The sequence below is a fragment of the Lathamus discolor genome, chromosome 12 (assembly GCF_037157495.1).
Source record: "Lathamus discolor isolate bLatDis1 chromosome 12, bLatDis1.hap1, whole genome shotgun sequence".
NCBI lineage: Eukaryota > Metazoa > Chordata > Aves > Psittaciformes > Psittacidae > Lathamus > Lathamus discolor.
In genome coordinates this window covers 7277139-7300990 of record NC_088895.1, presented here as the reverse complement: position 1 = coordinate 7300990, position 23852 = coordinate 7277139, and the positions used below count along the sequence as shown (strand labels likewise).

The 23852-nt window shown below is 41.7% G+C and overlaps 1 protein-coding gene across 1 annotated transcript in view; it reads right to left on the bottom strand.

Annotated features, from left to right (window-relative positions):
• The window catches only part of ZDHHC8 (zinc finger DHHC-type palmitoyltransferase 8), a 117875-nt gene extending 94788 nt beyond the window's left edge, over positions 1-23087 (bottom strand). The window contains exon 1 of the mRNA XM_065693202.1: positions 22887-23087. Coding sequence (XP_065549274.1) covers positions 22887-22990 — 104 coding nt within the window. The 5' untranslated portion in view covers positions 22991-23087. The remainder of the gene's footprint in view (positions 1-22886) is intronic.
• Positions 23088-23852: the final 765 nt, after the last annotated feature.

The following is a 23852-nucleotide window of genomic DNA, read 5'->3' as shown; positions in this document are numbered from 1 at the left end:
ACAAATGTCAGAGGGAAGGGTTCCAACCTCTGAGAGTATCTATTTAAAAAGTAGTATGTAGAACAAAGAGTGGCTTCCTACAGCTTTAGTCATCCAGTTTCCAGACAAGCTTGCTACTCAAATGGAGGAACGAGCAGCAGAAAACTCAAGTGTCACTTCATGCCACTGTTGTTCCCCAGCTGGAGCTCTGTATTCTGCTCCCCTATGCCAGTGTGCCAGTCCCAGGCGCAGCAGTTTGAAGGCCTGCCAAACAGTGCTGCTTTGTAGGGCACACTGGCAACTGATGAAGTCCTACCTAAACCACTGAGTGAAGAGCCAGGGTTTTACAGAAATGGCCAGCTCTTTAATTAAAAGCATGCAGATCAATATCGCTCTTGTAGATACACATGTCATGGCCTTAATTAAACCAGCTGGCTCTTTTCTATCCACGGCAATCAATGAAAACCATTTTCATTGATTAACCCAACACCATCCTGGATCTTAAGATTTTACTGTGACATTGCAGCACTGAGCAAGCAAGGCAGTATACATGGACATGGGAGAAGAAAACCCACGTCTTCAATCTATGGAGAGCAATTATTTAATCTCAAGTCTTATTTGTTTTCTAAACAAGACCCTGTGGAAAATAACTATGGGCCATAATATTTTTTCTTTGTTTTCAAAAGGACGCTTGGCACAAGAGCTTATCAAGGGCAAGTACTTACTTCCTCTGACCACAAAACAGATACAAGAACATACAAACGTCCAGCCAAGTAAATTGCACTTTTCATTAAGAACATAACTTTCTGAGAATGTGCATTTTCAGATTTTGTAACTAGAATAAAAAAATCATTAAATACACACTAGTGATTGAAGAAGCTGCAAATTTCAACACAGAAATCCCCAGGGCTGGTCTCTATCCATACTGGAACCCACTTAAGAAGATTAGTTGTTCACACAGCTACAGGAGGAGGCTGGTAATCACTGTAGAGCTGTTTATCACTTAAGTTTTCTTTGTTGTACTACAGATGCAAGAAAATAGGCCAAATTTTTTAAAACTCTGATTTGTTCTGCACACATTTGCTGTTCAGTGACAGACCAGGTATTCAAACAAATCTCATCCTGTAACTAGATTAAGCATTGTGACAAACTCAGTCCTTTGCAATATTTGCTTATTCAAGACTTCGTAATTATTTCAGGATGACACAAAGAAACACATTAGTTCTACCAAAATCCCAAATACTCCTTTGCACTACCTTAAATCAACAGAATTGCTTGCTTAGAGAAAAAAACTTAAGTCAGCAACACATGCATGAGAGTCACTTAATTTTTCTGAGTTTTAAAGTAGCTAATAGAGGAGAGGCTTTTTATATAGCACATTTGTCAAAGATGTTTGATATCTTTGTAAGCCTTAGGATCTGAATTTTGATTAGCCTCTTCTTTTGGACCTCTGACACAGTCCACCTGTCTCTGGTCACTCTGGATCACATTTCACCCCAGAAACAAAACAGGATAGGTGCTCTCCTCTTGCTGCCCAGTGACTCCAATGAAAGGTCTCTCACAAATCATTCCTGGGGAGCAAAATCTCCCTGCCAGCCCCTGAACACCATTCTGAAATTGCCAATGAAAACCCAGACCACTGACAAAAGCACTCAGATTCATCTTATCTCTCCCTCCTCCTCCCTCCTATGCACGTTTGTCCAATAAACCAGCAAAACCAAGTAGTGTGAGGAATAGCACTGCTGGTTAGCTCATTAAAAGAGCACAGATTAAACACCCAATGTTCTCAGTCGCTTCTCTCAAAAAAAAGTGTACATTTGGGCCTCACCTGCTTAAGCAAAACTTGCTTACATGAACAGCAGAGATAGTCCAGGGTAACCAGGAATAAGACAGCAGCCTTGCGCATTGCCAAGTGCTCAGAAAAGGCCAGGAGCCCAAAGTGGAGCTTGGTACATGAGAGTCATGTTTGGCTGCTTCAGGAAGCTGCAATTTCTGCTTAGAATAACTTTAAGGTGTCTATGAGTCATCTCCATACAATACTACCCCCCCTTTCAGCAGGTGATGCAACGTACCCAGCCATCTGGCTGTGCCTCAGGAAAGCTGCTGCTCTCTAAGGAACTTCAGCATGTAAAAAAGGAAGTAAGAAGTACGGCAAAGAAGACAAGCCTTTTGCACCATACAGGTAATCACTGTAAAGCCCCAGCCAGACAATGGTGTACTGAAGGCAGTTAGCATGCACACATAAGGCTATTCCCTTCCCAAAAGTGCTCAAACAATCTTCAGCCTGATACTAAAAACCAGGAATGTTCCTCAAAAGCAAAGGGTGAGCTTGCTCCAGTAGATTTTTTATGCTTTGCAAGCAAGTTACTGAATGAGCCAACTAGACTCACTACATCAAATTTGGTCTTCGAGTATTCAATATATTCCTGGCAACAACTCTGCTACATACAGAAAGAGCTACTACTCCAGCAGATATTAGTTCCAGTTGTAATTTAAAAAAGTAGTTTATTAAAAATGCTGTCATGGTATGATAACAGTGTTTTCAGAAAAAACTCTAAATCACTTAAAATGCCTACATTCTCTTGAAATTCAGGATTTAACTACGACGCATATTAAGCCAAAACACTGACAGAGAAGTTATTCTGTAAAGCACATCAATTCTCTTCTCCAGCCAGCCTTAGGAGTTCATTATTATAATTATTATTAGCTTTTTGACTGCTTGAGATTTAAAAGTGAACATAGGCACTTTTCAGAGGCACACTGGAAAACATTGCCATTCAGTTCCTTCTAACACACACTGAAGCAAAATTCACCATATTCTATGCTAGCTGCACCAGCAGCAAACAGCCGACTGCAATAAAGTTTTTCCAGTGGGTTTTTAGATTTGGGAGAGGAAGGGAAGAGAATGCCAGCTTTTCAGTATTGTCCCATTTCAGGGAGAAAGAGCTAAGTCCAATGGTCTCAGCCTGGAGAGAAAAGGGAGAGTGAGCATCAGCTCCTTGTAAGCCATGAATAACTGGGGCAGAGGGATATTCACATGGCCAGGGAGAGCAGGTGCAGGAAATTGGTTTTTTAAACCATTTGGGAACAAACTGTGACTTCAAGCAGCAAGTTTGACCCAAACAACTCCAATCTTGCACTATAAAGATTATCTGTTCAATGTTTAGCATCATTATTGTTTTTCAAAACAAAATTTTATTTTATGCTCAATACCTTTCTCCATGCTGAGGAAGATACTTCTCTCAAAAAGCACAGTTTCCAGAGCTGTCTTCCAGCTAATGAAGTCAGTCATTATGCATCAGGCAAAATGCACTTCCTTTTGGAAAAGAAGTGTGAAGAATAAGAGATTAAAACTACCACATTTAAGTGGGTACACAGCTGGGCAGCATGGTAAAGAGCAGTTTATACTTAGATTTACTCCAGGAACTCACAGCAGAGTTGTAACTCCAGTTCAATGTAAATACAATTTTCATATACTTGGGTTTCTTGCATCTAAAACACTAACCAGATTTCTAAGATGACCTGGAATTCGTGCTTCACAGGTAGACAGTAAATTAAAATGGTTTCCCATGAAGTCATCAAGCTTAAATACAGATGACCTAATATAATTGGTGATGTTCACAACACAGATCAGGTGTTGTTAATCCTGACTACCACAGAAGTAAATGAACACCACAATAACTAGGATCACTCTGTATCATATGCTTAGCTAAGGTGGCATTAAATAGGCAATTTCTCATGGCATTAACTGTTAGTTCAAGCCAGAGTCTGACATAAATACATATTTAGAGAGCATCAGCTTTTTCTATCCAGCCATGAGGCACTGGAATCTTAAGAGAGGAGCCTCAACTCATTAGACTGTGCTATAAACATGTTTCCAGCAGTCTGGATACTGTACCAAAATAAACAGAGGCATTAAAAGCAGTTCTCTGGTATTTTTAAAGGGGCCTACGAAGGACAGTCAATTGGGTTAGCATCCAATGTGTTTTTTCTAATTATACATGAAGGTGATCTGAGAGTTCCTCTATATTAAGATGAAACAACAGATTTCATGAACAGATGAACAAATGCCTTCCATGGATGAGCACCCTGCATCAACCCCACCCTAGCAATCACTGCTCACACTCTTTTTATTTTCCTTTGTATGTTATGTCTGTATACATATATATCAGTCTCCTCTACATCCTCCTTCAGAATATTATAACTCTGAAGAGGCTCTTGTTCCCATTTTCCTTCACCTTCCCCTGGCAGGCAAACAAGGGAAATCACATTTGAGACCTGGCTGAACAGTTTTTCAATGAGGATGGCAAACTTGGAGATCTGTCCAGATGTAAAGTGTCAAGGCTACACGAAAACTATAGCCTCAGCAGGGCAGTAATACTTTTTTTTTTTCCTGTGCTCAGACATCATATTTCTTTTATTACCTTAAAGGTTACTGAACTTGATAGATATGGGTAATAGTTTTAAGAGTTCAGAATAGAAGGAGTGGATAGATGAACCTCTGAATAGCATTTCTTTAGGGAGACAAGCTACAAACAGTAAGTGTTCAAAAAAAACCCCAGAAAGTCGTAACAAACTTCCTCTAGTTTCCCGAATGACACAGTGTTTGTGAAAAAGAAACAGGTATCTTCAGCAGGTTTTAAAGCACACAAGGTGAATCTGGCTACAGGCACTAGTTAGATTTAAAAACTTACTAGTGAGTAAAGATAAATGCTGTGGGGCTTAGGACAATAGGTGTTATCTATTTACTTCTGCGTGCCTTCAGCACTGAAAAATAGCTGAATAATTATTGCTACACAGATGTTCAGAACAATCCTGGCAACTCCTTCCTCTGTCCAATGCTTGGTCTTTCTTGACACCACAGTGAGCTCATCACAAGCAAGGACCAGCTGTTCCCAGCGAACGTTCAGCCTATGCCCACATGCGTACCACAAGTTTTACAACCAAGTTTCTCAACTGATACTCAGTTCTGCCTAGGGCATTCAGATCAGATGGCTCTGCGTAGCCCCACCAGATCTCTTGGCATTCAGGCAAAAACAGTGGCAAGACGACATGCTCGTACAACTGTAAAAGGCACAGAGAAAGCACTTACAACTATGTTACCAGAACAATTAACCAAAGTTAAAATATAACTGTTTTCCATTATGTCTTGCAGATGAACGCAAGTACTAGAAGATGGACACATGCCACCTCCATTCTGGCAGGGCAGAACACGTTACTGTGACACCTACCAGGTTTAATATGAGCAAAGGCAATTATGATGGAGTGCTTCAGGGTAGGAAAAGAAAAAACTGAAGCAGGCTGAAGCTTTAGTATTTCTGCTCTGGAAACTCTGTATTTCACAGAGCTTTTGACCCAGTCACTTTTACTGACATTGACGGATTATTATTCCGCTTCATCCCTTCCTGTGTACTCTCTAATAATAGGGTACAGCTGCCAAATTTACCCAAATTTATTCCTGGAAAACTGTTGTAAATGTTTCACTTTTTGTCCCTGTACTACGTAGATGTTAGCGTATGCAGTCTCCACATCTCAAAACCTTCTCTTGCCTCAGAGGAGAGACAGACGCTCTCCAGAAAGTTTGCTCTAAAAAACTCAAATCTGTAATCAAAAAGCAGCAGTCACCAGGTGTTAAAACCAGAGGAATACCTCAAGTAAACGTGAGGTTAGCAAGAGTGACAAGGCTTTTAAGCAGCCAGTCAGAATTAATGTGAGATTACATAGTAATACCTGCAGCCAGCCCTGACTGGGGACAGCTTATGCTTGGTGCAGCCTTTCCACCAAGCAGCTCACAGCTGCCCAAGACTGATGCATGTTTGTGTCTCAAGCCTGCATGAAACTCCCAGCTTGGACTCTGACAACCCCCAGACCATGACAGAGAAGCTGTTAAGAAAGCTATGCAAATGGGAGATACTTGAGTTGCATCTGAAGAAGCCATGTTAACATGACTCACAGAATCACAGTGGAAATTCTGAGGGATTTAATAAATCAGAGTGAGCCATCGCAGCACTCTCATGTTAGATAATTTTCCTGATGAGTGTTTGTTAAGAGCTGCTAAAAACCAAGTAGTTCATAGGCAGAAAAAGTTAAGAAAATCCATTTTCCTCCCGACTTGTCGGACTGACCTCAGTGGTGCAGCTGGGGACAAAGAAGGTCAAAAAGGCTTTTGTTACTGTTGTCAGTTACCATCGCTCTGTCAGCCTCCTTCTCCTGCGCGTGAAGCTTCACGTAAGTGTAAAACTGCTACAACAGCTTTGTAGGAAGTTCTGTTTTGGGCCATTTGGGTTTACCCGCCGAGGCTGAGGCGCTGCAGCGCCTGCTGTGAGGAGCGGGCTGCGCTGCCCGATCCGCACACGGCCAGGTCCCCCCGGTTTCACCACAGGACGCAACTGAGCCCCGCCGGTGGCGCCTGGGGTAAAACACATCAAAAAAGGGCAAAACCTGCCCGGAGTGAGGGGGAAAGTGCGAGAGAAGTGTGTGCAAAAAGCGTGCGAGGCCCCTGCGGCCTGTGGAGGACGCCATGCTGGAGCAGACCGAAACTTCCTGAAGGAACCGTGGCCAGTGGAGCAGGTCTCCTGACAGGAACTGCAGCGCGTGGAGAGCCCCCACTGCAGCAAACGTGGAGAGGAAGGAGTAACACAGCGATGCGAAGGACACACTGACCACAATTCCCCATTCCCTATCCCCTCTCTGCTGCTCAGGGTGGGTAGGAAGAGATAAGAATATTTGGGAATGCAAGAAAATCAGCCTGAAAAAAAATAAGAGAGGTATGGGGGGAAGGTATTTAGTTTTTGTCTTTGTTTCTCACCATCTAAGGCTATTTTAATTGGCAATAAATTAATTTTCCCCAAATTGAGTCTGGTTTGTCCATGACGGTAATGGGTCTTCCTCTCAACCCATGAGCTTTTCCATCTTATTTTCTCCATCACCCTGTTGAGGAAGGGGAGCATGGCAGTGGCTGGTTGGTGCCTGGCAGCGACCAGGATTAACCCAGTAGGGCAGGGTACAGGGAGAGTCGAGTGGAAATGCACCCAGCCTGCTGTACACAGGGCTGTAAGCAGGATGAAGCCCTAACACAGCAACAGCCTGCTTTATACTGATGGCTCCAGCACCTGGCACCAGCTACCTGCACAGAGTATTTCCAAACTCTGGAGCCATAAACTGGTAATTCTATAGGAAACATTAAAACATGAATCATAAGCAAGGGTGCATTTAAATCTGCTGGCATCGCTAGCTCTGATCTTTCAAGCTTTCATCCTGACATTCACTACCCTTGCAGTGCAGTGCTGAAGGGATGGATAGTGACAAGTCTTACACAAAGCACTGAGGAAACAGCAGTTAAAAAAAATAATAAGAAAAGGAGAAAGATTATTTCACCAGAAATCAGCCAGCCAGATCTCACTAATCCTGACTGTAATTACAGCATCTAAAAAGGACTATGGACAATTGTATTTCCTTACTTAATTGTTGCAAATCACCTTTAAGCTAGAGACACCACACAGAAAGCAGTTTTACAGGAAAAAAAGAAAGGAAAAAGTGGGAAAAAAATTCAACCTGTTTGCTTTAAATTCATTGAGATGCTGGACTTTTAGGGAATTCAGGGAAAAGAGATATGTACTGGGGGAGGAGGGTGAGAAAAAAAGGCAAAGTGCCAGAATTTATTTTGAAGACTAAAGTATTTGAAATTGCTGTTGACCATAAATTGAACAAAAATCACAGAAAAAAAAAATTACTGTATCTAAGTGCCATGTTCCTATGATAGTATGGAACAGCATCATATGTTGCATTAAAATGTTTTAGCTGATCATTTCTTGTCTTTTTGGCACTCTGCTTACACACTGTTTAAAGTGTTAATTAAAAAAAGAATCAAATCAACACTACAAATTGGATAGACTTGTGTCCTACAAACAGTCTCTTCTGACCACTCATTTGTGGAGCTGGGGCTCAGCCAAGTTCCAATGAATCTGTGGAGAGCTTCCAACAAACTGTCATCACAGCAGGACGCAGCTCTTCATAGGGTGATCATACATGGCAAGTGAAGTGACGCTGAACTGTCATTAAACAAGTCTGTTTTACAGTACTGCATCTTCCCCTAAGGCTCATCCAAAAATGGAGATTGGCAGTTTATTTCCAGATACACATTTATAATCTAATGCACCTAAAACCTTCTAGTATCTGTATGGAAACATGTTTTTTGGATTATTATCATATCGTGGGAGCGCGGCGAAGAACACTGAACTAGCAGTACCTCTAGAACACAGAGAGTTTTAGCATTTTTTATATTTATAAATAAAATGGGCCATGACAAGAGACCTGAACATGGAGTACCTTCCCTTTAGGGATTCTATTTTTTTATTATTTTTATTTTCTTTAGTTTGAAACCTAAAATTCTTGATTTCAATTACATGATTGCCTCTCAAGTATGCCTAGTGCAGCAGTCATTGTGAGTTCATTTACTGATTATATTTTTAGAAGGCTATTTCCAAAATTTAGTTAAATAAGCACAAAAAGAAAGTTAATATGCAGGTAGAGTACTACTAATAATTTGGAAATTCAGTGTAGATCTATTAACTTTTGACAGGTTTCTGCTTTTTGAACATGGACCTGGACAAAGCTCCTACAGCACAGAGAAAAAATCAGCAACGAGTTAGTCTAGGCCTTCCTTACGTACCTTTCTTCCAATAACCTTCAGAATATCACAGGTAAACTCAGGGAAGTGATACTCAAGTGTTTTTATATTCCTGGAGAAAACATAAAATGCCTTCTGCGTTACTTCTGTGGGAACCCAGAAGATTCCTTCCCATTCTGCAGCTTCTTCCTTAGATACACTCCATTTGTCTAAACATTTAGATGGGGGGAAAATGAAAGAAATCCTTGCCTTGACACATTAATTCACGATTCTACTCTCCTGTCTTTCCATCCTGCCCCCTAGCAATTAAATGAGAGCAGACTCGTATATTGTCTGAAGTGTCTAAATTATCTAAAGGAGATAATTTTGTTTGAATCACTGTTTTCAGAACTCAGAAGAAGAGCAAACACAACCTTTTTAAAACTGTCACCCCATGGAAGTAGCAGATTTAAAAGGACTGACTTTCAGCAGATAGGCTCTGCTGCTTGAAAACTAGGAAGTCCGACTTGAAAACTGAAGAGTGAGGAGAAACACCTGAAAACTAGCAGCCACTGGAAAAATCAGTGGGAGTGTGTTCAGATCTGTTGATGGCATTGAGAGTGCACAGCTATACATCAGTATTGCAGGGTATTTTCCATTCTAAATCACTTTGCCAAATTAACTGTTAAGACTGCAGTCTTTCTGCTAGCTCTCCCCTTCAAGCAAAATATTTGTCCCACTTTAAGGCTTTAACCAAAATGATTCAGTCATTTCCAAGAAGAAGATGAGGAATGTTACTCTTTTTTTCTGTTGAAAAACTCATCGTTTCTACATTATGGAACAGGACCTTGTCCTTGGGCAGCAGACAGTCCTCTTTTAGAAGGAAAAGGCCCAGGATGTGCAGGCTAATAGAGGCAGATGAAATATCACAGGACCAACAGCCCTCCAAGGGATTTAAACCAAGCAAGCACCCACTTGAATGCCTAGGAATAATCACTTTGCAGTGAGATTCTAGTTAGCATGTCAGAAGATCAGAATCTGGTTCTAGCTTTAGATGTGCTTTTCATCCCATCTGTGTAATTCTTAGACAGCTTCATCAAGTTATTTAAACAGGCATGGTAGGAAAGAGTGAGAAGGGAACTACAGGAAAAAGTCTGAATTAGATGCAGACAGTTTAATTTATCTCAATATAACTGTAAACTCTTATTTATTAAAAAAAAATAATAAAATACAGTACATCATTCCTTGCTCCAAAGAAACACTTCCCAAAGGAAGAGGCCAAACTGGGAACAAGAGACAGAATGTATATTAAAACCTCACGTTTTCTAACTAAAGAGTTGGCAGGACTTACATGCCCAGGGGAATCAACCCCTCATCAGACATGCAAGCATCCACCCATCATACATGCATAGTTTGCTGTTTTGGAGATATACCACAACATACATAATAGCAGAAGCAGCTCAACAGAAAAGCTTTTCTAAGGGAACTGAGAAGAAAACTGGCAAGAAGAGACACTTCTTTAATGCCAAGTGGATATTACACTCAAAATAGCTTTTCCTCATTTCCACAGCAGTTGATGCAACACAAATAAATAAAAGCCACTCTGAAAGATGCAAACAAAAGCATACAGCATATCCATCACAAAACTGCAGGATCCAGTGCATCACTCCACCAAACAGGGCTCTCATGTTCAGAAGAGCACAATGTAACCGGAAAATTGCTGGACAACTCCCTACCTGTTGACCCAACCCAACTGTGCTTACTTTTCTGGACAAGTCAATTCACAGAGAATACATAACTTCTTACTGAGGAACAAGACAGAAAAGCTGGTCAGCCTCTGTGGAAAGGATACCAAATGCAAGCGAGTCACAATAAAGTCAGTGACCCCCTGAGACCACTTACAGCTTCAATACAGACAGATTTTTGCACTAACTCATAAAAGACAACCCAGCCCAACAGACGGGATAAGAGTTTGAGCTACACCTCGTACCATAAATCCCTTTTCCGTACTGTGGCATTTCAGAAGTTGAACAAGCAGCAGATCACCCTATGCATGCATACTGGGCAAAAGGCCTTATAGAGTCTACCTGAACAGACTGATTGGGAGGGCACCTGTCAAGTGCGAGACTGAGAATAGCAAAAAAATCCAGCAAAGAGCCAGACAAGAGGCAGCCAGATATCCCAGGAAGACCCAGAGTGACTGTGAAGAGCGCTCAGAAGTCACACAGGAAGTGAAGGATGTGTTACGTACAGGGGTTAGTGCTTAGTCTAGACCCTTGTCTTTCCTTGAGATGAAGAGTGGCTGCACCTAGTTGCTTATGACACTTAAACCCCCTGTACTTCTCCATTTCTTTCTGCTGTCAAGTGCCTCTGAAAAGGTAAACCACACACTCAGTTTATTCTTAAAGTCAAGGGTCACTGCAGCAGCCTGCTGCAGCAGCTCCGCAGTCTGGGGTCAACACAAGTCCTGTGGCCAGACACTAGACCGAATACAGAGTCTGAAGGAAATGACAGGTGAAGAACATGTGGGTCTGGCAACCACCTTCTTCAGGAGCAGTCTGTGGCCCAAAATTCACAAGCCCCCAGCATCCATCAAGGGAAGACTTATAAAACCCCATCTAGATAGTAAATGAAGAGACAATAGCTGGCTCAGATGTGCATTTATGTTTTATCAGGTATGAATTATAAATCAAACAAAGGAGGCTAGAGAAGGAATCATTAATTTTTCAGTTCTTGAACCATAGATGCCATGTTCAGTTCTATCTCACTAGCCTTTTCTTGCATTAGCCATGCAAGAAAAATTATTTGGCAGAAGTAATTAGCTATTGTGGAATCACATTCAAATGGAAGTTTAAAAGTCTAAATGTTACCATTAAACTTTTAAAGGGAGACAATGAAGCTTTAGTACTTTTATCTCCATATTCATACATTCATGCAGATTTAAGTGTTAAAAAAAGAAATGGTCTTGCTGTATGACTCTCCCTTAAATGGTCCAAACTGACACGAGATGGAGAAGAAACTGTAGAATATACCATATCTTCAGGAGCCCTCTATGAAAGAATGATTTTCATTGAGTCCTGGGCTGACAGGGCATTAGCCTGGAGTTGGCGTATATGTGCAAAACTTCCTCAACACCAATACTCCAGTTGTACAGTGACATCCTGCCTCAGTTTCCCTCTTTGAGAAACAGGGATGATGGCACTGATGACCTAATTTACAAGTTATGCTGCTGGAGCCCAGAAGGGACAGGGACTTTAGCACAGGGAGTAGCACAGTTCTGCCCCAGATAACTATCAGTGTAAGAAACAGCCACAGGTAGAAATTTTGCACTTAATTCAGAAGGATTAAGTTGCCAGAGAGTACAGAAAACTTTATGCAGTATTAAGACCTGAGCCCAGGCACTAGGCAGCCCTGATAATAGTCTAAACACAAAATCATATTTAAATACATATACACACCCAAGCATTTTCCCAGCTTTGCATCTTTTACAGCCTTGCCTCTGATGGTGTCCCCTGGGCACCTCCCAAAGGGGAATCACACCTATGTAAGTCAGAAAGGGTCCCATGAAGGCTTATGACCACACTCAAAGTTTCCTACCAGTAACAGCCCAAATGTGACACAAAAGATCACTATGCTATTTTCTATCTAGTCTTCTTCAGCTCAAGCATTACAGAAGGAAAGCAGATGTTTCCCAGCCTGTTGAAAACATTGTTTATCATCAGCAGCCAGGACAAATTCAATGTCACGTGTAAGATCCTGTATCTTATTATCATTGCCATCTTTCTGTCAAATGCCGTTTTCTGAAAATACACAAAGATGACACAACCAGAACCATTCCATTTCAAGGGACCAACCCTTTCACTATTATAAACAAAACTGTCTGCCTGTCCTCCTTCACTATCCCCCGGGTTCTTAAGAACATTGTTCTTAGAGACAGACTTTTATTTCAAAATGTAACTTTCAAAATGTATATATTACATGAGATGAGGCTATGTTCTCAGCACAGCTCTGCTGAGAGGAGCTGACATGGTGCAGTTTATGTTCTGATACAGTTCTGTATCTGGACATGGACTAGAAGTTCTGTTCCACAATTTAAAGAAAAACAAAACAACAAATAAAAATGTGTAACAAGCCCCACACTGATTTAATGGCCACACGCATCAAGTCCTATCACTGTAATCTTGCATTGTCTTTGCACTTCGAAATCTGTGGCAAATATTAATCCCCTTTGCTGCTGCAGATGCTACAACTTCCATATGTGAATTTGAAGTTACCTCATCACATTCAGTGGTTCCATATCTCCTGCTTTTTGACTCGTACTGTGTGTGAGAAAGCAGTCATTTTGCATACCTCTTCCTACAGAATTATCAAAACTTGGTAATATGAAAAAACATTCCAGTGCCTGTTGATGCTTTTATTGGTTTTGCTATGAAGACTTGTTAGCCATTTACACAAACTGCACTATGTCCAAAGCCAGCCTACTTGTGCACCCATCAAATTAAGAACGATAGACAGAGGCTGTCACTTTGTACAATGTTATTTAAAAATGCACATAGTATGAAGTTTCTTTTTAGTCCTGCATTACTACACAAGCTTGTACTTGGTTCTTTGCAGAATAACTAGCATGCAGCGTAAACAGAGGTAAAGAATATGATGAGAAGTAACGACCCTGTGAATTAGGATACTAAATTATAACTGCATTATATAACTGATATATAACTTCATTGTCACCGGGTTAGCACGCCCTGTCTGTTCACTATTATGACTCTACCTGTAGCAGTTTTTGCTAGCTTTTGCATACTTCTCCAGCAGTTTAAAGCATTTAACTAGGTTCAAGGCCAACTGCAGAAGTTATAACTGAAGGCAGGCAAGAAACAGAACTGATTTGGAGGCATGGACCATAATAACATTTCTCATCAAATAAATATGTTACAGTGGTGAGTTCCACTTGTCACCTACATAGCAGATAAGAAAGGAGACAAGATCTTAATGCACATACACAGGGAAGTCTTGCTAATTTTAACCAAGGCAACATCAGGACTACATGCCACATAATACCCAAAGACAGTGAGTTCTGTCAGGCCAAATCCCAGCTCCATCAGAGTGACCTCTGTGAGCTACAGATGTAAGGTCTGTACAACCCCCCAAAATTAACTTAGATTGCAACTCGAACCACAAACCTCACTCAATCTCCATTCAAGGAGTAACTCATTAGAAAAGTAATTTGCTTCCATGTGGCCAGGTGATAAGGCAAGACCTTCAAAGAGAAAACGTGGATGCGAAACTTAAGAACCACACAAGGGAAAAATGAGATGATAATTTAAAAAGGAACCTAGAGTTACTGGTCAAAGTCACAGGTCTGGCCTCATGAAGACCATACAGACATCCCCAAGCACCCATTCCACTGTTGTGCTTGGAATGTTAAGAGGAGAAGCCATGTTAACAGCATGGTTCCAGGGGGAAGTCTTCAGGCAGAAGTTCCTGAGCCCACTGGTGAATGCAACCCCCATGGAGGGAGAGCTCGCCCACCTACTCAGCTAACGGCTCCTGCTGCTTGGAGCCAAGAAAGCGCATAATCAAAAGCTGGGGTTTGGTAAAACTCATGAGGTGGTTCAGCAAGCTGCTGACAGCAGACAAGGGTTAACCAGTGTTATTAGATCATAACACATCTGGAGAGTCTTACTGCTAGGGCAAACATTAATCTTCAGAGAAAGCTAAACATGCAAAATGAGATCTCACTCATAAGAAAAAAATTGAGAGGGAGGTTATACACAATGAAAATAATCCCAAATAATTTTTGAAACTGAACTGGCTGAAAATAGGGGAGAGGAAGTGTTTTTCCATGAGAAAATACCTGCATCTCCCAGCCAACTGGGATCAGAGTAGGCAGAAAAGTTTTAAGCTGAACTTTTCCATTTTGAAGCATTACTGTGATTGACTCAAGTTTAAATTAAAATGATGCTTGTTTATAAAAATGTCCAAGCTTTCTTTATTCCCAGCACCATACTTAAATTGTGTTGATATAGATATTACATTGGATTATTTCCCTGAAGACATGCAAGAGAGCTAATGTAAATGCCAATTTAGTTTTAGGAATCCTGAGAGAGTAAGGTTTTGCCTTGCCTTTATTTACAAAAGCCCTTATATATTTAAGCAGTTTCAAGTTTGCTTTGTTAGGCTCCAACTTAAAAAGTAATTTGTTCATTTAAGACTGTTCTGTGATTAGTTTAGTCTGAGTGCATACAGGGGTTTTCTGGAGAGTAGTCATTTCAAAGTGGCACATACAAACCTTTTTTCCATGAATTACTGATTAGTGTGCCCCTATGAACGCCTCCCTTCATCAAAAAATAATGACATCATTTTATATGTGGTTTGACAAGAATCCATATTTCATGTATTCTCGTCTTCATATTGCCTGCCCTGCTCCATAGAGCTTGTAGTCCTCCAGCACAAAGGGCAGCATTTCCCAATTACGTGACTTCACACAGCATTAAAGTGCGTAACAAAATGGTGCACATGTGTGCTGGCAGCAGCTGCTTTGGTGTTTAGATCTCAAATTCAAGAGGTCTCTTTCCTGCACCTGGCTCCACTGTCTTTTGTTACCGGATGATCTCAACACACAGCACTAGAGTACAGCTATTTCATGAGGATTTCACATTTGAAGTCCACAAATTCTGTGTTTACACCTTCACAAACAGAAAACCATGGTAACCACTGCGATACCCAAGTATGGGTTACTGGACAGTTTATTCCATAACATCTGTCCCGAGAAAAACAAAGAGTCAAGCACCCACTAATGTCTGTGTAACAGGTTTAGAGCTCAGAATTTGAGGCGCTTTGGACAGCTTTGGAGCAAGTCTAGCTAAACTGCGTTAGTAATTGCAGAAGAACAATCAGCGAGTAATTAAATCCTCTTTCTGGATACAGATTATGGGTTGCAGATTTACATAGTGTACACTGTGCTGTGGTGTACTCATTTGAACTAATTATGACAATCACCAAGCAGGGATCCCCAAAACCACCTCTCCTATGGTAAAATAAGATTTAGGCTGGCTATATTTTTCCAATCTCCACTATTCCTGGCAGAAGAAGGCAGAATTTCCATTTAAACCTGCAGCACCACTGTTTCAGCCCCCGTGCCTCTTCCTTTCAATTTCATTAGCAGCTCCCACTGACAAATGATCAACTAATAGTAGCTCTCTAACAGTGCAGCCAAATTGAACATTACTCTTGGATTAGTGAGAAAGAAGTCTTGTATCTACTGGCTCAAATCAAAGGACAGTATGCCTCTATTTCATGCTCTAGATTGGCTTATACCACCTTATACTGTATTTCAGACATCTTCAAACTTACGGTTTCCCTTCGTAGGCCTTGAAAGGTTTCCTTGTACACTTAGTAACAGAAAACCTGTTCCAGGTTACCCTTCACAGGTCCCACAGATCCCCACGCCACAGGGTCCTACATCTGATTTCAGATAAGAAGCACCCACTAACAGAATACGTTGTTTACACAAAAACCTTAAGTGTGTAATTAACAACTGTCCCAGGTAACGAACCTCAGACCTCTTAAGGACACCACATGTATCTGTCTCTCAACTTAAGTTTTCTTGTGTTTAGAACAGCAGCATCCCTTAGCTTGCATTACCAATAAGCCAACTGAATTCCCATGTTGTTGGAGCAATTTTGTAGAGATTGCTTCTATTTATAAAAGGATATATGTGTGGCATTCTAGGGCAAACATGGACAGTATTCAAATTAGTATTTTGAAAAGGAGTTTAAACAAAAATAGAAAAATGGCTTGTATATTCATGTATAAAGGCTGAAAGGCCCACCCTGTTCTAATTGAGACACTTACTCATTCCTGTTTCCATATCTCCTTTATCTCTGCTCATTAGGAAAAATGGGAAGGAGGTTGGTATTGGCATAAATCACACACTGAACCGCAGCTGTGCATGGCCCATGGACAGGAATAACTTTTATTGCATTAGCTCTTCTGCCTTTAAAACTGGATCTACAGCGAGCATTGACATGCCATTCTGATGGCTGCATGTGCATAGCTGTGCATTCCCAGCTGAGGATGTCTACCTATGGACTCCCATCAAAAACATGGTTCTCCTTCTAACTCTCTCCCAGACTACAGAAAGAAAAAACATTCCTGTTAATAATAAATATCAGTGGGGGTTTTCTAAAGGAATTAATTTCAATAGCTTTCAAAAGTGTCCTGTACTGCCAGCTTTGCTGGCCCTTTGGAAGCAGAGATGATAGAATCAACTAGATAAAAGCAGTAGAACTGAGCTCTCTTCCAGCATATTAAAAGAAACCAACACAACTTTTCACACTTCAGCTTAATGGATTTCCCTGCTGAGATTGCCTTTTTATCTTGCACGACAAGTTTGTCTAGATTCTTTTTACAGAAGTTCTATACCAAGATGAAACTGCCACAGCTTAAAAGGACATTTCTTTGTCACAACAAGAATAAACATTTTTCAGAAGCTGACAGACACGACAAATGAGATGACTCAGGTCAGTCTGGCGAGCTTTACCTTTTCTGGAACGCAAGAAGAGTGGACAGGAAGAACCTGCCATTAAAGATGCATTTAAGATGGAAAATGTTAAGACACCTCAGAAGGCTGAAATGCACTACTTGAAATCACTGTTTATTTGTGAAGTCAGTTTTGAAATTCGCTGATTAAACCAACACACACTTCCTTTGCACACTCTTCTTCCTCTATATACTGTCATTTACTGTCAGTGAATGTCTACTTTCTGAAGCTGCTCCCTACCAGCTCCAGCAATGTCTTGATTTGGCATGTGAGAAAAAAAAGAAAAAATTAAAAAAAATCTATCAGAAGTCCATGAATACGTCAAGTACTGAAGTACGGCTTAGAAAGTTCAAGAAGGGGGAATTTGTTCTTTTTTTACAATTAGCATGACCAGCATCAAATGAATCTCTAGAATGGCTACAGACAGACAAGGAGGACAAACTTTGTGTTGCAAAGATTACAGAACTTCTAGGGTAGCTGGTGTGACTGATCAGGTAGTACGAGGAGGAAGCGGAAAAGCAGTGGCAATGTATCCACGTGCTTTCACACACATCACAGCAAACCTTGAACTTCTGGCACCACACATCACAAGCAACTGCCACCAGAGCTACACCACATCCACCGGCAGTCTTTGGCAAGTTACTAGGCAAAGGCCAAACCATAAGATAGAATTCATGCTGTTTAATCTTCATATGGTGGACAACTCGAGCTATGATTTTTTCTTTAATATCTTTAATTTCTCTTTTTGGTGCATCTACATATCAGCATTCAGTTCTATTTCCTCTAGGCTGGTATGAAATGCACCTGTGTTACAGATGAAGCTCCGTAACATCTGCAATATAAATTTTAAATCACTTTCTATCATTTGTTCTAACTGAAATCAGAACACTGAACTGGCAGAAGTTCTGAACATCTGGAACTGGAGTTCAGCGAAGTCCTTAAAATGCTTTAGGTAAGAAAAACATCTTTGGAGACAAATAAAATTCACTAAAGCAAAGATGATGTTGTATTAGCTTGACCTCCTCTAGTGACTAAACAAACCCAAGTCAAACCCGCAGATGCTGCTTTCCCATTTTTAATCTACGAACATATACAAGTCATGGGAAGATGAGATCTAATAAACAGTCCAAGAATCGAAGGTACACATATAATTATATTTCTATTAACTACCATCTAGAATGGCTACTACAGTTTTGAACTTTAAAATGCTATTACATATTTATATTAGGGCTATTCTAGTGCAGGATCAGATAATGCAGGGTGGGCATGCTTATGATTTAAGAAGTACATTTGTCATAATAGAAGTGTATCTGAATTCGTATACTGGTAACCTGGATGTTTCAGCCACTGCTGAAATGCTTACTCTTTTTAGTTCATGAAATACAGTAACATGATACACAAATGTGGGGGGAATACCACAATGTTTTTAAACATTCATGAATAAACCCAAGCTTTCAATCTTGCTAAGGTAAATCCACCAGTTCTGCTACTGAGTACAGCCATGCTTCCTCCTTCTATCAGCTGAATAGCAGGGTACAGGCTATTTCTCTTATTTTCTTTTCACCCCCACTGCGACTTCAGCTTCAGTTGCTCTTCTACACCAATTTATGACTCCTCAGTTGTTTCCTGAATGTTATTGGTATTAAATTCCCCTGTGCAACAGACTGCATTAGAGTGCCAATGCGTATGTCTGTGGAGTATGCTTATGATTACCTCCCATTTATGACTTCTAAGAACAAAGCTGAATTCTCATTTTCAGTAGTGACTGAGTTTTCACCTTATTTGTGCTTTCCCTTAACCCAGAAAATTACTCATTTCATTATCGTGTTGAAAGGAATAATATACAGCAGCATTATTACCATTATATCAAAGAAGTAGTGGCACCTGGACCTTTGATGTGAATAATGTGTTTCTGCTGTGCTTCAAAGATGCTCAAGTGCCTGCATGCTACTGAAAACACAGTCTGAAAAAGGGTATTTTATCAGAAATTTCTAGTCTACAACATGCAGTGAGAGAATCAAGAGCTTTTTTCCCCTCCTTACTAAAATAAGCCACAGTTTTTCCTTAAAACCTTATGCTTTTAGCTTGCTGTATCATCTACAGATACAGGCACTGCAGCTGCTAAACTTGGAGGCTTTCAGCAATAAAAACTACAGTAAGTAGCACAATTTAAACAAGTGAACTATTAGCTCAAGAAGAAGCATAGAATCATTTAGGTTGGAAAAGCCCTTTAAGATTGTTAAGTCCAACAGCTCATTGGGTGACATGCTTTACAGCATTATGCTTACTGACATTTAAGCTGCATTCTCTATTATTACTAAAGTTAGACAACCTAAAATAAGGCAGGAAGTTCTCAAAACTGAGGTTCTTTGGATGAACATATCATAGCAGCTGCCAGTCCAAGGCGTAAGAGTCCAGACTTCACTGAAATAGGTTAAATTGCTACCTCTAACAAAAAGCCTTATGAGAAACATGAAGAAAAATGGTTCGGGGTAGAAAAAAGTTCATGTCTACTACAACTGAATCATTCTGGATTCTTGCAATGTTAAGACAAATTGGTTCTACCTTCATGATGCCATTTGATTTCATGTAAGTAAATTAATCTAATCGTTATATATTGATACATCCCTTCATAATGCTTGCAGTTAATGCTTGTTTACCTCTCCTACTGTGACAAATTAGACACCTACTCACATGCTTGTATTTATTATTAAAGGAACACACATGGAGAGCTAAAAGCCTGTGATAATACAACTGCAATATTTAGCTGCCTTTCCAGTCAATAATCTTGATAGCTAAATAGTTCAGTTCCCCCTCATAAATCCAGAAGGAATATAACACTGATACGGTGAATCCTAAATAGCTAGATGAGGAAAAAGAAAAAAGGAGAATCTATAATGGAATTTACCCTAATTATAGTGTGAATATCACTGATCCACACTACCATGAACTAACAGTGGGTACCGTGTATTTCAAACACTCTTTATATGCTGCCATTTAGCAAAGCTGTTTGGACAAAAGCTAAAAATAAAGGCTATAGTGCTAAAAACTAACCCTGGCCTTCAAGTTCAAAGAGCTTTTCATCTAGAAGACACTTAACAACATGTGGCTTGAGCCCACAAACACGTCTAGGGAGAAAGCCCAGTCAGAACCTGCGGTTTTCATGCCTGTTACTCAGAAATGTTAGCAGCACCCTACAAGGATTGCTTTTTCTATTCAGTAAGTGGTTTGTAAAAAGTTATTATTCAAGTTTTCCACATACATTAACCTTCATTATTCAGTTCCACTGCACTGAAGTTGCTTGTGTCCCTGATAATTCCACTGAGATGGTCTTGGACATCAAATTTTGGGTGCAGACCATCACCAGTTTCACATATTGATGCACAGGTTAGCTCATTAACAGACACAGCAGCCTTAGAGCTTAATGACAAATAAGGAATTAAACACACATACAGATCTTCTGCTGATAAAGTTCTTGTGCTATGAAAGTAAGCATGGATTGATTCAATAACACTGCTTAGAGCAACTTTAGGCCAGTGCCTCAATCGATGCATGTCAGAGATCTACCCAACAATCAAAAGAGGTGTGCAAATCAACACCCCTGAAAATTCAGGTCTATCTCCTCAGCCTTTAATAACATATCCCACCAAAAAGATCTTCAGAGACAACCTACTGCCTGTGGAAAAAGATAAAAATGGGAGATGCTTGAGAAAGGGGAAAATACCCACTGTCACGTAAAAAGACACAGATCCCCTGCATAGTACTTGCTTTGATTCCTAGACAAAGACAGATTTTGTTAGAACTGCTCAGGGTAAGAGACAACAGCGATTCCATACACATTTATCTGAGTATTTTTGAATGGACAGGACTCCAGATACTGCCTGACAACAGTTGCTCAATTATGTGTTACTTTTATTACACACAAGACTTGGCAGCAGCAGAGAACGTATGTCTGGGACAGTCCTCAGAAAAAATTACTAACACTTCAAGATGCACAGGCCAAGTTACAATATGGAGAGAGCCTAAAAATACTTCATCTTGCATGCAATTATTCACTGATAACAGAGGGAGCAGAGTTAAGTTGGAGATCTGGTAACAGACTAAAGCAAATTGCTTCTTCCGTACAGTAACAAATCCTAAAGCGAACATGTCAGTTGATGTCCTGCTGCCAAAAGGATGTTTCAACAACAACTGTGTTACCCAGAAAGTCTTATATCACTAGCAATTTGTAGCTCCACATTGGAAGTATCATGTGAAAACAAACATACAACTTCCAAAACAACCTGAGCATGCATCCATTTCTCAAGGTGCAGGAAAAACAAACGCTGGCATTAAGATCCCACCTTTAATGTTATATTTTAAAAACATTCACATCACCCGTGTCAACCAAGTTCATTGCAAAAGCCAACTTCAGCCTTGTGTTTGCCTGCAAGCGCCAAACTATAATTAGATGCCCAAATGATGAATGATGGGCTTACATTTATACCAGTTCCTGGAGCTTGTACCAGTTCTTGAAACGGTTCAATATCCTGAAAGGATTTACCAGCACTTTATATCAAATGCATTAGAAACAGGGAATGAGAAATCAAGTCACATTAAGTCAAGAGCATAACTCAAGTGTCAAAATCTGTTCTGATTTAAAGAAACTGTTAGACAAAACAACATTTGCATTTTATCCTGGAATCCTACATTGACATTATTGTGCCAGTAATGAGCATTTTGAAACATGAAGAATCATGTCACAGCCAAACCAAGAAGCATAAGGACACGGACACAGACACATACTCCCACTGTTTGATAGCCTTCTGCTTCTAACAGCTTCAGTGGGCTCAGTTAAAAATTAGCAATGGCAAACCAAGGGAAACGGTTTCAAAATAAATGAAACAATAAATCTTAATATCCAACAGCGTTGTTTTCTCCTCCCCCAAAAAGCAGCTTTGTCAAAGCTCATTTCAGAGCAGTTCTGTAGCATCTCTCTCGAAATACCAACGCCTCTGCAGGGAGGCTGCCGCTGCCCCAGCATAGGGAGGGGAGGCGATCTACATAGCTCAAGTTTATATAAAGGGAGAGGAAACAGAAAGCTGAAGCACTACACCGCTCACATACTAATAGAACTACGGGAGATCCGCAAGCCGCCCGCCAGAGCTCAATTCTGCATTTAAGGGAGAAAGGAATGAGGGAAAAGGAAACAGGGAGGGGGGGAAAAGTTTCCCCCTCCCTCCTTCAAGCAAATCTGAATTTGTTCATTAGATCCTCAAGCTTTTAGGGACAGTTACATAAAAACACGTAGAATCCATAATGTTTAGAATAGGATTCCCTCTACTTCGGAAGGCTCTGCCGGATAAACCCCGAAACACAGCGGAGACCGAGGGAAAGGCCAGCTCGCCCTCCTGAAGCAGAGGCTGGTTCACGCCTGTCGGCACCAGGGCGGCCGCGGCTGCAGATGCATTTTCCTCCCAGACACGAGCGCTGCCTGCACAGACCGGGGGGCTGCCGCTACCGGGCGCCTGCGATGTGCACCGCCGGCAGCTGCAGGAGTCCGGCAGCGTTCGTGTGTCATGAAATGGAGGATCCGACTGTCAGATACGTTTTATGGCACGGAGAGATCATCAGCCTCCGCAAAGAGAAGCAAGGAAGGGATGGCAGGCGGCAGGGATGCAGACAGGGAGCGGGACCGGCAGCGGCAGGGCCTGGAGGAGCTGTCAGTCCCCGCCGCCTCCCCCCGCCCGGGCCCCCCTCCGCCGGAGCGGTACTTACGTGAAAACAAAAAATAAAGTAGTCGAACCCACTAATAAGGCAGCTGCTGTGGAGACAGGGATGTATTTCGTAGGTTTAAACCTCTTTCCAGTGCTGCTGGGCATCCTGTAGCTTACACATCACTCTGTAAATCCGACCCGAGAGGAGGGAGCCGGCAGGATGCGGGTCCCTCCGGCGCGGGCAGAGCGGGACCCGGGCGCGGGGCGGGGCGGCGGCACCAGCTGACCTCCGGCACAGGAAATCCCACCCCCCGCCGCACGGATCCCGGCCCCTTAAGGTAGCGCTGCGGGCGGGGCCGGGCGCGGAGGCAGCGCCGGGACCGCGCCCCCTGCAGCCGCTGCGCACGGGTTGGGGACCGGGCTCCCCGCTCTTACAAGGACAGCGAGCAAGCAGGCTGCTCACCGAGCTCCCCGGACTCCTCCCGGGACGTTAAACCCATTTTTACAGCGCTCCGGAGCTCGGCTGCTAAATGCCTCGGCCCTGCGCTGCTGCACTGCCGCAGCCCCCGGACCCTTCCCGCGGGTCGGGGCCTGCAGCAGATTCACAACTGGTCAGTTGGACACGACTACAGCTCAGGGAATAAACCCTACATTCCGTTCAGCTAAACCCGGATTTACAGTATTAAGCGAACTGCTGCACTCTGCCAGATGTAACCGATTGTAGGATGCACACCTCAGTGCAAACAGAACTGAAATGACGCTATGTTCTTCTAAAATCCATCCCTTAGCATCGAGGTGATTTAAGGTAACATCTGAACGCTCACCGAACCGGCTTTCTCGAGAGCACGGTGGGGACGGCTGCTCGGCTCACATCGGGGACACCACCCCGCAGCAACCCCGGTCAGAAGCAGACCCTCAGGCAGGAGGAAGGGTTCAAGGGCATCTGGAAGTTCAGAAATGAACAGCAGGAGCTGCACCTTGCCCCCTCCCTCCTGTTCTCTTCCCCAGCCGATCCCATATGCAGCCG